Here is a 14465-nt window from a genome sequence, read left to right as displayed (position 1 = left end):
CAACCCCTTTTACATGTTTATTTGTCATGAATTATGTACCTAATATTGGTTTTACCATTGTGGAAAAAAAGTATGTCAAAATTGTCTGAATACTCCTAACACAGTAGAAGATTGGACCACTGCTGTGGCAGCTCATTCACAAAGTGTTTTAATTCCTTTTCTCTGCCACTAGATGGCGATTATGTTCATGTTTTTACTGATTTCACACAGAAACACCAAAACCAATCTAGAATCTCATCAATTCGAGAAAGACCACAACCAATACAGCCTTCGTTCGAACAAAATCATACAATTGATTGTCCCAAAAATCAGAACAGAATTGGGGAAAAAGGTTTTAAATACGCTGCCCCTGCTTCCTGGAATAATCTGCAGAAGGAACTCAAATTATTAGAATTGGTTACCTTGGGAGAGTTTAAGTCTGTCTTAAAGGAACGAGAGAACAGCTCTTTTACTCAGTGTGATTGTTTTTAATGTGTTATTGTATATTTTACACATGTTGGTATGGGATATTGTATTTGTTTTAAATGTTATGTGGTATGTGACTTTTGTTGCCATGATGCCAGGTCTCTCTTGGAAATGAGATTTTTAATCTCAATGAGATTTTTTTTTACCTGGATAAATAAAGGATTAATAAAAAAAGAGTGTCTTTCTCTCCATCTTCAAGCTGGCCAAACGTCATGACTTTATATCAGTAAATGGTTTTAACTAATTAAGAAAATGTTATGTGGAGTTTCCCTTATTTTTTCCAAAAAGTTAGATCATAAAGAGGTTTATAATTACTTAACACTCACTAACTTGCGCTGACATAAAATCTTATATCACTTTAAAGGTTTGTTTTAAAAAAAGAGAGGCAAAAATGATGTTTTCCTCATTATACTGATATTTGTCATTATACCATCCATAGATCATAAAAGTCAAGAGCATATTTACAAAAACAAACATATTCCTTTTCTGTCACTTTTTATGGTTTTAAACTAAAATAGCTGTAAAATAGTTTTGGTTGTCCAGTGATGTTTCTTCTGTCTCCTCTCCTCGTCCAATCCATAAAGTAGAGTCCAACTGCTCCCTGGACCCTCTGCAGTACCTCAACACTGATCAAACCCAGGCCACGGTAGGTAGAGTGCTGATGTGTCTGCTGTGTGTGGTTGTTACTTGTTACTGATGAATAAATATGAATGTGTTTGTGGTGTGCAGGTCAAGCTGGCTGCAGGACACAAGTTTGACAGAGATGTTGAACTGCTGATTTATTACAAAGACGCCCACCAGCCCACTGCTGTGGTGGAGGCAGGACAGGCCTCTGCTGAGCCGGGTGAGTGAAAAATAAGTGAAGTCATTAGTTTGCAAATAAAAATTCAAGATCCCAGTTCTTCAACCTGGAATTTAATTGTATTGGAATATATTAGAAACTGTAAACTTGACATTTTTCTGTCCTTTTCGTGTCTCTGATGTGTTCAATGGCTTCATGTGGAGAGTTTGTGTTGGTAGTGAATCAATCTGAAAATATGAGTAATACTCGCACCAGCAGTGCCAGAGTATTCATAAAGTGGTGTTAGAGTTACAAAATCTTTCCTCAAATCGTTCCTCTCACACAGTGGCCTCACCATCTTTCCCTCTTCCCTTCAGGACAGTCCTCTGCTCCTGTTGAAGAGTTTACCAATGGGCTGCTATTCAAACATTTTACAGTTTGGGGTCTCGTTGTGAACACATCTTCCCGTGAGTTGTATTCATGTGATCTCAGTGACTTAAAGTGATATCACTGTAAAACACCATGTTGCCTTTGGATGATTCTGCAAAACTCCAGGTTATGTTTGATTTACTTGCTAAAACAGATTACTGAAAGCATACTTGTATACCTGCCAAAGAGTTGAGCTTTTGCTTGTGTAGGTGAAAAAACTCTCCTCTCTTGCTGTTTGTCTTTACTGATGGAGAGGTGGGGAGCACCAAAGAAGTGATTGAGAATTCAGGTTCTCTGCGTACCAAACCTGTGTGTCTTAAAAACAGCTGTTGTATTGCAGGTGTTTCTCTTTTGGGATTGGGGAAGGGGCCAGCTCTGCTCTCATCAATGGGATGGCCAAGGAGGAGGTCACGCTCAGTTCATCACAGGGACTGACAGGATGCAACCAAAAGTAAGACAATGAGTCATAACAATTATCATGAAAAGGCAAGATGATATTAGTATTTGAACAGAAGACATAAATTCCAAAAACATAAATGTATATTTTTTCAGGGTTTTTCATTATTTTTCAGGTGATGCAGTCGCTGCAGTTTGCTCTGCAGCTGACTGTGGTCGACATCTCAGTCATATTGGATTTACCAAAGGAAGTGTCTGTCACTGTCCTCTCTCCACTAATCACAACACTTTTCCAGGGTCAGAGGTCACTGATTTATGCCCAGCTCACCAGGACAGGTAGGAGCAGCCTCTCATGTTGTTGGCAAACTAGATCAATCTGCTGGAACATCTGATTTTAGGACAATCACTTGCTTTTCCAAAGGACACTGACAACCAGACGTTAGATGCCACAGCCCTGGCCCACGGTATCCCCCCCATGCATGCGGTGGGCCTTCTGTAGAAAGAGAGCAGCTTAATGAAGGTGACAAGGTGAAAATAGGGTGATTGATGTGCCGGTGCTGTGAGGGCATGTATAACACCACCTGCCCAAGTGTTGAATATAAGGAGGCTTTGAAGAATCTACAATAATTGTGTGTTGTTTGTACATGAATCACAATGTGTTACTTCAGAGGAGTGATGTTTTCAGGGGGGTTTTTTCTGCGCTGCAGAAAATTGAAAAACTACTGTGAACTTGGTGGATCTGTCCAGATCTTTGACTGGAAACTATTTCTATGAATGAGTGGTTCAAAAATGTGTAAGTGAAAAGCTGCCATATTTCAGGTCCCAAAGTCAAACGAACACTGAGGGATCACTGAGAGCTAAAAACGGTCTAACTTCTTTCATCTTTAATAAAATGATCAGTGTTGCTGTTTTACCGGGTTTAACAATTAAGTTTAACATCCAGGCATCCAAGAAAACAGAGTTTATTCAATTTAACTGAGTTAGAGGTTTGCAGTAAGTTAGCTCGCTAGTTTCCACCTAAACATGATCATCATAAGCAGTGTTACCAATTCATACACTGGTTTATCATCTAGACTTTTTGTCTCATGCAGCACCATGATCAGGTCCAGTTTTTATTTCATCTTTGATTTTTCAGCTGCTGTGCCTGAGCAGCCTCCCAGAGACCCTTTGTTGCAGTTAGTCTTCCTCCAGAAGCCATCTGGCTGCTTGATCCAGCTCTGGCTGCTGCACCGGGAAAGAGCAGTGAGGAGGTGGATTGATAAATGAAATTCATAACAAAAATTCATAATGGACTTTTTCCATTTAGGAATAATAAAAATCAGCTTTCTTTTTAATTGCTATTAACTGACAGTCAGATAACCAGCTTTTAAAAACATATTCATAAACACTTTGCAATCAACAAAATTTACACAGAGGTTATAGATGAAATAAAAAGTATCACGTGTTTTCGTGTTTATAACTCTGTTATTGTACATATTCAGTGTTATACATCATAATCATTCCAGTCTCTCTCTTTTTTTTTTTACTCTTTTAATCTTTATAAAACTCTTATTTATTTATTTATTTTTATGATTTCTGCTGCCCTATTGGTCTGGTCTCTCTTGAAAATCTGAAAACGTGATATTCATAATAAAAGGATTTAAAAGTTTACTGCCAAAAAATATTAAACTTCATAACAGAAATGTGCTAACTGGCTTGAAATAGATTGAAACTGTTATGAGATTGCTTCAGGGAGCAGACATGACACCGTCTTTTAGGTTTCGCCATCACTTTGTATTATGCGCACAACACCACCCTCCTCTGGCTTCCACGTGAACTGCACCTTAAACATCAACTGTTTACAAATGTCATGACACAAACAAACGTTTCAATACCGTAAATCACTTTTTGGACTGCGATCACTTTTTGGCACAATATCGGCTCTGATAACATTTAAAGCGCATTGAAAAACTATTCTTTAATGCTAAAAATCCATTATCAATTGTAATTATTTATTTATTAATTTAAATTTCAGATATCGATCTTCATTTTTGTAAACTGGTGAATTAATGATTTTTTTAAAGAATTAAAACGACAAAGTTTGGCAACATATTTTTTATAAAGGATGAATAAAACAGTAAAATAAAATGAGAAATATATATATTTTTGAAAAAGCTATGATAATTAGACGAACTTTATTTTAAATAAATAAAATTGATTTTCGGTGGCACTGGGAGTCATGGTGATGATGACGTGTTTGAGTGCAGGTATAAAAGCAGGAGGCAAAATTGGAATTCGGGTTTCACATTTGAGCGCAAACAGGAGCTTTTTCCCACTAGTGCTGTGAAAACTCGGATTTTTCAAACTACAGCCAACGTTTGAAAATCTTCAAGAAGGATTTGCAAAATGACTTCTACAAACTTCAGTCGCGAGATGCACCTGTTCTCCCTTTTCATTGACGAGGTGTTAGATCAACGCTATGGTGAGTACAGCAGGCTAATATGTCAGAGTGCTAGCAAACAAATACAACTTAGATTTTTGTCTTTTATTGTTTGGAAGTAGGACTTCATGAGTGTTAACGTTTAGGATGAGATGTTTCATACTTGAGTAACATCAATTTTAACATGTGCCAGTACACTATAAAGATGGCGCCATGTTTTTTTTTAAATCGCTGGAAAAAAAAACAATTGAATGCACGCGCCCTGGAAACGACGTAAGGCATTGGAGGACGCTGACGTCAGCGCGCGGCCGTTTTTGCATGTAGAGGGTTTGAGTTGACATGTTTGGGCTGCTGGCGCTGAGTTATACGTGAAAGTTTCATAAATTGTGAATTTTATAAAGCTGGAGAATGGAGTTTTAAAAGTTCAGAGTCGCTGGATGAGTTTGAGATTGAAACAGTGTGTGCCTGCAATAAGGAGGTGGGAGCAATGGCGTGTCCAGCGGGGTGGCCTGGGGGGGCACAGGCCACCCCCCAAACCAGACTGGCCACCCCAGGTGCCACCCCAAAGGCAAAACAATAAAATTCAATCAAATATCAAATGTCCGATTATGTTTTCACGGTGACGCTCAGATATCCGAGTGTAAGTGAATGCAGCATCGCTTCTGCGCTATGCGCATCACGTTAGCAAAGGTAGGAGAGCCAAGCGCGAAAGACGGCACTGCAGGAAACAATTTTTCGGTGAAAGAAAATGAGGACAGAATAAATGTCCCGGTAAGTAATATCAAGTTTGTTGAGTTTAGTAAACTTCGGTGAAATTAGAATACCAAGGAAAAAAATAACACTTAAAGAATTATTGCAGCTGTGGAATATTTCAGACAGTATGCTACTGAGGGCAGCTAACATAAGAGTTATGCGTTATAAGATATAATCTAAGTCGTAACATTGCTGTATGGAGCTGCAGATTTGGTTGCAGGTTAACATAGCTGGACTGGCCATCGGGCATACCGGGCATATCCCCAGTGACTTATTTTTTTATTTTTTTTGTAACGGCATGAACAATGAGAGGTGGTGGATTGGCCAGATGCAGGTCGATATGTAGAAATAACTCCGTTGTTTGGTGGTGGCTATGACGGGGCTTCCACAGAGGCAACAGGTGGATGAGGGAAGGGGAGGCAGGAGGAGAGACCCGAAGCAGCCGCCAGTCCGAGTGTCAGGTGAACTGAACTTCAGGTAAGAAGTTATGACCTGCAGTCTATCTGGGTCAGATATAAACTAAGTTTAGGTGGAGTTTATTTTCATGTTGCTGACTTTTTACTGTCAGTTGCAATAACTCATACTGCGTTCTAGCCAGTTTGACGGAGTTTTTATACAGCTGGGTGGGTGCTATGATGTTACTGATAGTGAACTTTATTTTATTCATAAGGTTAGTAGAGTTGCCAACGGCTCCTTAAAAAATGGAATGGTCCCTCATTCAGAGAAAATATTACGCGTTTCGTATTGAGCTGAGAAGAGACGCAGTTTGTCCCGGACTTTAGCTAGAATGGAAAAAAGACACAAAGCTGGATTTATTCTGTCTTTATGCTGCACAGCTGCCTCTTCTTCTCTCATTCTCTCCCCCTCCCTCTCCTGTTGCTACTTCAATCATGAAACTGATCAATGATCAGCTGATCGGCTTTTCTCTCTTGTTTGTTTATCGCCCACTTTGCGCCAGAAAGAGGAAACCAGCGGATATTGCGCTAAACAACAGCAGCACGTTTAAGCTTGATCAGCTGTTGTTAGAATGTATTTAATATTAATTTCTAGTATCAGCTGATGTTTGCTGGAGCCACAGCTGTAAAGCTGCTGGTCATGATGTCTGTTTAGATATGTGGTGAGAGGGAAACATGAAGATGAAACCAGGAGATGTCCTTACTGAACCATCAGAGCTGAATAGGTGATGGAGAAACAGGTTTACCTTTTAGGTGACATGAATGAGTTGAAGTTATGAACTGTTTCTGAGAGATAAATAACACCAGGATCCTTTTTTATGTAGCTGACAGCTGGTAACTGTGCAGGGGCGGGTCTAGCAAAGTTTTGCCAGGGGGCCAGGTAGGGCATTAACAGGGAAAGGTGGGCACAAAGAAATACTTTTCTTTCTTATTCTCATTTAAAATACCTAGTTTTTATTAAATAATTATCTAAATCTTACAACCAAAGTTTTTATCTGACGTAAAATGTATAGAAATCATACATATACCAACAAGACTGTACATCACTGTCACAACAGGGTTTGTTTTCATTCAAAGTCTTTATGGCTTTAATACCTGGTGGGTCGGTCTGTAGTAAAAATGCCCAATTTTTTTGTCCCAGTCCAGCCCTGCAGGTTAATACTGGCAGTGTCACCATGCCAGCTGACTGTATTTCATCATCAGCCAGTGTTGTTCTTTATCAATATTACCAAAGTTTACCATAAGGCAGCATAGAAAGTATTTACTTGCTTTCAGGTTTTATTCAAATGTTAGTCTTTTCAGTTGTTTCCCCACTTTTTTCCTGTTTCAAAATCAAACACCAGTTTGTGAGAAGATTATCTTCTTTTTTTAACAGGCAGATAAAGTTTTGCATTGGCTAATTTGTCAATTGTTTGTTACAAATGTTCGTATTTTAATTTTCAAAAATGTTTTTGCCCAAAACATATGTGCACTATATGTCAGTAAAAATACTATGCAAATATTGATGTCCTTGAATGCTGAGTAAACACTGACAAAGCACTGATTGTATCTCTTGTACTTTATCAACGCAGTATCTAAAAACTTTGCACCGTAGTGGTTAAAATCTCATTCTAATAAGAGTTAAAAGTGCATTTGGTTATTAGGTTTATAGGATTATTGAATTATGGTTAGGGGTTGGTAGAATTTTTTTTTTTAAACATTATCTGCCAATTAAATCTGCCACCCTTCTCCAAATCTGTGCCCCTACCTGGCCCCCCCAACAAAAATTTTCTAGACACGCCACTGGGTGGGAGGTTTCTCACCTAAATGTAGCTGCTTTATTCTCAAAATATCGATGCTCAACTAATATGAAGATATTACTCCTTAATGTGAATGCGTATTAAAACCTCAGTGAAAGTCCATGCAGCCTTACACTGCATGAAAACTTTTACCAAAAAAGGTGAAGGCTTTCATAAACAATGAGTTCTGCTGGGAGCTTCTTACTGTTTGTGTGTGGAAGAGCTTATGATGATGTAAAGCCATGTCTGGACAATTTAAATTCAGGCTTTAGTTTGTGTGATCACATGATTAATGTACACGCATGCTTTGCTTTCTCGTAGCTGAGCTGGTGAGTCCAATCACTGCTCCTCAGATGGTCGTCATTAACTTGAGGAACCGTGAACTGAGCAGCAGCCAACTGGACTCCATGTCCCACCTGGTCCTCACTCTTTACCATAACCTGGTGACGGGGTCCAAGGACTTTCCTTACATACCTTTTAAAGGATTGTTCCATCGGGACCAGGTGACGACACCATTTGTCCATGTGAGGCAGAGCCAGAGAGAGAACACCACTCCTTCTCCTCCTACGGACTCACCAGCTGGCATGATGCTGCCGCCTGCGGGCTCCAGCTCTCATCCACGCTTCCTGACTCCAGTTCTTCCAGAGAAAGCGGATCTTGCTGTGCTGAAGGCAGATCGGAGGAACCGTGTCGGCACCTTGACTGTCGACGGCCTCCTCGTCACCAGAGTCATCTCCACTGTTTACCGAACAGAGGACACTGAGATGACGAACCGCTGGAGAATAACAGACTACAGCGCGGACGGCAGAGTTCTCACTTCGGTGCTCTGCCGTTTTCTAAATATGTCGGCAAAGCGTGCTAAGAGGAAGGCTCCGGAGGAAGAGAGCAGCATCCGGAGCCCGAGTCCAGCAAGGAAGCGCTTGAGATTATAATATACAGTGAAGCATGTCGAACGTCAGCAAGCCTGAACAAAGTGGTAAGTAGTAAATAGTGCTTAAGGTTGTTTCTAAAATAATGTCCTAAAATATTTGAAAATCGTCGAGGTTTTAACTTTTATTCTTTCTTTTCTGCCTCTTGTTTCTAAAAGTCAGGAAAAAGAGTCACGCTGCGAAGAAACTCCACACAGAAGATTTTCCCTCAGTAAAATGGTAAATATATTCATCTTGTTATGACGTTTGCTCACAATAACCAGGAGTGTTCCTGTGTTTCTGAAGTGATTTACTCTCATTTGGTGTTATTTCATCCAAAGACAACTGAGGGTCTTCAGAGCAGCGTGAACGGCCGTCACCTGAGAGCAAGACAGTCCTGGCGCCTTTGTGGTTCCCTCCAGGTACTCCAGCTTCATCCCACAGTCCAGAGAGATGCAGTTAGGTTGAATGTGAGTGTGAATAGTTGTCTGTTTCTCTGTGTTAGACTGACCTGTCCAGGTTGTACTCCTGCCTCTGGCCCCATAACAGCTGGGATGGCTCCAATCTTGAATTGGATAAGCTGAAGAAATGGATGGAAGGATGATCCAAAGAGAAACATTAAAGGCCCTCTCACAAAAAAAAGATAAGAACTCATTTTACACATTTAAAGTACAAAGTACACATATATTTACCATTTTACTGAGGGAACATCTTCTGTGTGGAGTTTCTTCTCATCTTGGCTCTTTTTCCTGACATTTAGAAACAAGAGGCAGAAAAGAAAGAATAAAAGTTAAAACCTCAACGATTTTTTAATCTTTGGGATATTTTAGAAACAACTGTAAACACTATTTACTACTTACCACTTTGTTCATTCTTGCTGACGTTCACTCTCCTCATCTTCTCTCTAAAGGAAGATGCAAACGCTCTCATTGTGAAAGATAAGTATACATCCATCTAACCTGCGACTCTGTCACAACTCTGATCAGCAATTCTTTCAGGTTTGTCTGTTTTGATGATGCTATTAATTGTTATTATCCTTTATCCAGGTAACTTTCAGAGAGGAGCGGAGGGAGGAGCGAAGCCAGCGTGCTCTGTAAACTCTCATTAAAAAAAAGATAAGTACATATTGATTTTATATTATTATGACAGCTCCTCCTCAGTGAACACTTCCTCTAGTTGCTGAAATCATTTACTAATTTTTTTCTTCCCATTTGTCTTTTGTTTTTCAGAGAAAACAGAGAGGAGACAAGGTGACATTAAGACCTAAGACAGGACGGATTGAACCCTTTCTCGTAAAAAGATAAGTATTCACTCTGCTTTTAATCAGAATATTGATAAATATCTAAAATTCTGCTCACCTGGTTGATAAAGTTACTAAAACGATTCCCTCTTTACTGTCATTTGTCCTTTAGAGAGAAGATGAGGAGAGTGAACGTCAGCAAGAATGAACAAAGTGGTAAGTAGTAAATAGTGTTTACGGTTGTTTCTAAAATATCCCAAACATTAAAAAATCGTTGAGGTTTTAACTTTTATTCTTTCTTTTCTGCCTCTTGTTTCTAAATGTCAGGAAAAAGAGCCAAGATGAGAAGAAACTCCACACAGAAGATGTTCCCTCAGTAAAATGGTAAATATATTCATCTTGTTATGACGTTTGCTCACAATAACCAGGAGTGTTCCCGTTGTTCTGAAGTGATTCACTCTCATTTGGTGTTATTTGGTGTTTGTCTTTGAAAGGAGAAGAGCAGCAACGACACTGGGAGACAAACAACAGGATGATCCAAAGACAACTGAGGGTCTTCAGAGCAGCGTGAACGGCCGTCACCTGAGAGAAGACAGTCCTGGCGCCTTTGTGGTTCCCTCCAGGTACTCCAGCTTCATCCCACAGTCCAGAGAGATGCAGTTAGGTTGAATGTGAGTGTGAATAGTTGTCTGTTTCTCTGTGTTAGACTGACCTGTCCAGGTTGTACTCCTGCCTCTGGCCCCATAACAGCTGGGATGGCTCCAATCTTGAATTGGATAAGCTGAAGAAATGGATGGAAGGATGATCCAAAGAGAAACATCAAAGGCCCTCTCACCAGATTTCATTTATTAAATTTGTCTTTACTGAACGATTTCTGGTGTGTATTTGCATTGATACTCAGACAACAGCTCCTCTTTCTGTTTGTGCTGGAAGATTCAGGCAAACACATATTACATATATAGATTGTTATGATATGACTCAGTTTCACATTTAGTGCTATATGAGAATGATAAGGTCCAGTTTAATAGTATTGCTAGTGTCTAATGAAATGAACACGTGATTTTCTTTTTTTTCTTTTCTTGCCTGTCCCGTTTGGCTCTTTTGCCATCAGAATTGTTGTCTAAAGGCAAAGAAAGATGCCCAACGGATTTACTTTACCAAATTGACCATCCCAGCCTTGCCGTAATGGTCCATTTGATTCACCTTTTATTGTTTATTTTATTTTCACTTGCTGAATACGGGACAGACTTGACTGGGGGAAAGAAGGGGAGAAAGAAAGAGAAACAGCTGAGAAGAGGGACAGGGGAGAAGGGCAAAAAACAAAACCCAACAGAATGGGCAGAAAAAGAAAAGAAAATGCATCTATCGATCACCTGGATCACCTGTTGAAAAAGACAAAAGAAAACAAGCAGAAGAGAACAAGAGTAATAGAATAAACAACATCACAATGATATATGGGAATATGACAGTAAATACTAAATATTAAACATTATTGTGCAGCACGTAAGATCAACAGAACACAGTGTGCTTTGAGGTAGGAGCCAAAAAGGGTGTAGTTTGTGGGTGTGATCACCCGTGTGTACACCTGTGAGCATGGACGCGCTTGTTTTTTTAAAAAGTTCCTTGATGTAATGATCTGCTAGAGCAGGGCTGCCCAATCCCAGTCCTCGAGAGCTACTATCCTGCAGCTTTTAGATGCATCCCTACTCCAACACAGCTGAATCAAATGGTTTGATTACCTCTTCAGCATGCCATCGTGTTTGGCAAAGGCCTGATAACAAGCCATTCATTTGATTCAGCTGTGTTGGAGTAGGGATGCATCTAAAAGCTGCAGGATAGTAGCTCTCGAGGACTGGGATTGGGCAGCCCTGTGCTAGAGGGTGTGGGGGGGGCCACAGCCCCGTCCTCCAGGGCATGAAGCAGGTATGGAGGAGATCAAAACTCCAGACAGCCAGAGGCCCCCAGAACACAAGAGACCAAGGAAGACCAACAGAGGGGCAGCTGCGCCACTGTACCAGAAAGAGCTGAGGAGAGTCCCAGATGAGGGCTCACTCAGCAGCCGCGGAGCAGGAGCCAGGGGGAGTTGCAGTGACGCGCCCGTGAGCTCCGCCGGCAGCCAGCTGTGCCTGAGTGACCGAGCTCCAGGCCGAGAGGCCGGGGGCACCCCACCTCCGAAGTGGCCCGAGCGAGCCCCAGGATCCAGGCCCCGATAAGCGGCCGCCAAGGAGTGAGCCGGTGTGTACCTGGACGCCCATCCCCAGACACAAAGAACCACCAACGCACCGATGTCTGAGGGAGTCCGCCACCGGCAGGGGAAGTGGTGGTGGGGGGAGATAGGCCTCCAAACCTTGGAGGGCCTGAGATGTCCCCAGAGAGGTGGCGTCTGATACCCAACCTGACATATAGACAGACATACAGGCACACACAGACACAAACATCCATTCCCACCCTCATGCTCTCATATGCACTCACTCCACACTCAACCAACGTGGAGACAGACATAAAGAGACGCTGTACACACGATCACACTCCCCAAGCGTACTCTACGAACCGGGTCTAGGTACCCTTGCCCCTGAAGGGGGGAACTGCACCCAGACCCAGGTGGTGTTACCCTTTTCCCTGTCGGACGGCCAACTCCTCCTCCTAGCCCCCCCGCTCCAGCGGGCCGCAGAGAACGGGGGTGAGAGAAGACTCCAAACCTCCCTCCACCCGCTCATTGTAGTGTTGATGCATGTGTGTTCTAAGGTGCATTTAAAACCCAGGAGGGCATGGAGCTACCTGCCAGAGAGCAGCAGGTAAGCGCATAGTCCCTCCTGCTAGCCCTCAATGTCTACGCTTACGGCCACACCACCCTGAACACGCCCGATCTCGTCTGATCTCGGAACACGTGATTTTCAGATCCAGCAAAGTGAATATTTTTCACTGTGGATAAATTGCATGGAAACGTTTAATGAGTCATCAGCTATTTCACTACAAAGATGATGTGATTAATGTGTTTGATGTGGAGCTCTTATGTAATGATTACATTTTTAAGATGTAATTTTCAAGTGAAAAACATAATATTTATCTGTTGCATAGTTTACAGTGCGGTGTTTTATGCACTGAGTTATCATGTAGAGTTCTGTTTGTCATCTAGCACCATAATCGGGTTTTGTTTTTATTGCATCTTAGATTTTCCAGCTGCTGTGCCTGAGCAGCCACCCAGAGACCCTTTGCTGCAGTTAGTCTCCCTGCAGGAGGCGTCTGGCTGCTGGCTGCTTGATCCAGCTCTGGCTGCTGCACTGGGACAGACCAACGAGGAGGTGGAAAAGTCAAAGCCTGAAAAGGTGCACTGCTGTCAATTTAAATATTAACACAAAATGATGATGTGAGATAAAACAGATTTGATTCTATAATTTGAACAAAAACACATGATATAATTAAAAACACACCATAAAACAAATAAAATGAAGTCAAACTAAACGTAGGCCTGCCTCACAGCCTGAGAATAAACATCTGCATATCAGAAGCAAAAACACTGGTGGTAATCACACTCCTAACCTCCCACTGAGCTGCACCAGCGTCTGATATTATCCAGAAACCACACGGCAGCAGAAATTATTTTCCTCATCAGTTGTTGTAAAAACATGTCAGCACATTATTTTAGAGCATTTATGACATCACAGTTTGGGATTTCATCAGGAAGAGCATCCAGTGTAATAATCTGCCAAATCAAATATGCAGAGCTGCCCACCTTGGTGACCCCGTGTGACAAAGAAGTACACAAACATATGTAATATTACTGGTTGTAGAAAGTAAAATGTGTGTTCTGTCTGGTTTATTTGATTGATTTTGATTTGGGGAATTAGACCAGCAGTGAAGTGTGGGCCACCATTCTGGCTCTGATCTGGCTTCATGGTTTCAAGATGGATGCAAAGGACGAGTGGGAGCTTCTGGCTATGAAGGCTGCCTCGTGGCTCTGTGCTCACAATGGTACTAGCAATGATTGTAACAGATAAAATAACAGCTTTAAAAAACTGTTTCATTCTACAGCTTTCCTCCCACAATCATTATTTTAATATCTGTTTTGTGTTTTTAGCACCGTGTGTGTCAGAGTGTGTGGATGCTGGAAATGTCCTGCTGGGTTGCAGCGTGAAGAAAGAAGCTCTGGGACTCTGAGGGTTTTCTTAAAGTAGCTTCATCTTCAGAGTGAACAGAAGCAGGTCTGCTTACTCCACACTGCCTTTGATACAGAGCTGTTTTATATCATCAACCCCTTTTACATGTTTATTTGTCATGAATTATGTACCTAATATTGGTTTTACCATTGTGGAAAAAAAGTATGTCAAAATTGTCTGAATACTCCTAACACAGTAGAAGATTGGACCACTGCTGTGGCAGCTCATTCACAAAGTGTTTTAATTCCTTTTCTCTGCCACTAGATGGCGATTATGTTCATGTTTTTACTGATTTCACACAGAAACACCAAAACCAATCTAGAATCTCATCAATTCGAGAAAGACCACAACCAATACAGCCTTCGTTCGAACAAAATCATACAATTGATTGTCCCAAAAATCAGAACAGAATTGGGGAAAAAGGTTTTAAATACGCTGCCCCTGCTTCCTGGAATAATCTGCAGAAGGAACTCAAATTATTAGAATTGGTTACCTTGGGAGAGTTTAAGTCTGTCTTAAAGGAACGAGAGAACAGCTCTTTTACTCAGTGTGATTGTTTTTAATGTGTTATTGTATATTTTACACATGTTGGTATGGGATATTGTATTTGTTTTAAATGTTATGTGGTATGTGACTTTTGTTGCCATGATGCCAGGTCTCTCTTGGAAATGAGATTTTTAATCT

At 41.1% G+C, this 14465-nt stretch overlaps 2 protein-coding genes and 1 long non-coding RNA gene across 3 annotated transcripts; 2 read left to right on the top strand and 1 right to left on the bottom strand.

The window, feature by feature from the left end:
• Positions 1–26: 26 nt before the first annotated feature.
• LOC146693641 (von Willebrand factor A domain-containing protein 5A-like) lies at positions 27–2159 on the top strand. The gene is made up of 5 exons (XM_085478667.1): positions 27–35; positions 995–1111; positions 1195–1309; positions 1624–1713; positions 2016–2159. Exons 1-5 carry the CDS (start codon positions 27–29, stop codon positions 2108–2110), a joined length of 426 nt encoding a protein of 141 aa, XP_085334793.1. The 3' UTR covers positions 2111–2159.
• An 858-nt stretch (positions 2160–3017) lies between these two features.
• On the bottom strand, positions 3018–8105 carry LOC146693640 (uncharacterized). Its single transcript, XR_014923825.1, has 2 exons — positions 8053–8105; positions 3018–3295 (listed from the first exon to the last, which is right to left on the bottom strand). It is a non-coding gene; the product is annotated as an uncharacterized LOC146693640 (long non-coding RNA).
• On the top strand, positions 4184–10495 carry LOC146693639 (uncharacterized). The gene is made up of 6 exons (XM_085478646.1): positions 4184–4532; positions 7798–8452; positions 8564–8624; positions 8726–9840; positions 9952–10008; positions 10119–10495. The coding sequence occupies exons 1-2, from the start codon at positions 4457–4459 to the stop codon at positions 8406–8408; spliced, it is 687 nt and encodes a 228-aa protein (XP_085334772.1). The 5' UTR covers positions 4184–4456; the 3' UTR covers positions 8409–8452; positions 8564–8624; positions 8726–9840; positions 9952–10008; positions 10119–10495.
• The last annotated feature ends 3970 nt before the right edge of the window (positions 10496–14465 follow it).

Source organism: Copadichromis virginalis, linkage group LG14 (assembly GCF_057382275.1).
Source record: "Copadichromis virginalis isolate Kocher_CV1m ecotype Utaka linkage group LG14, C_Virginalis_male_GT1.1, whole genome shotgun sequence".
Classification (NCBI taxonomy): Eukaryota; Metazoa; Chordata; class Actinopteri; order Cichliformes; family Cichlidae; genus Copadichromis; species Copadichromis virginalis.
This window is presented reverse-complemented; position numbering and strand designations above follow the sequence as displayed.

What these genes read in the sequence shown, in the direction of transcription:
- LOC146693641 (XM_085478667.1), top strand. An exon ending in ACAGGCCTCTGCTGAGCCGG is followed by an intron (nt 1,310 to 1,623) that starts GTGAGTGAAAAA and finishes TCTTCCCTTCAG; the next exon opens with GACAGTCCTCTGCTCCTGTT. An exon ending in CGTTGTGAACACATCTTCCC is followed by an intron (nt 1,714 to 2,015) that starts GTGAGTTGTATT and finishes GTTGTATTGCAG; the next exon opens with GTGTTTCTCTTTTGGGATTG.
- LOC146693639 (XM_085478646.1), top strand. Translation starts at nt 4,457, where the DNA reads ATGACTTCTACAAACTTCAGTCGCGAGATGCACCTGTTCTCCCTTTTC. An exon ending in GGTGTTAGATCAACGCTATG is followed by an intron (nt 4,533 to 7,797) that starts GTGAGTACAGCA and finishes GCTTTCTCGTAG; the next exon opens with CTGAGCTGGTGAGTCCAATC.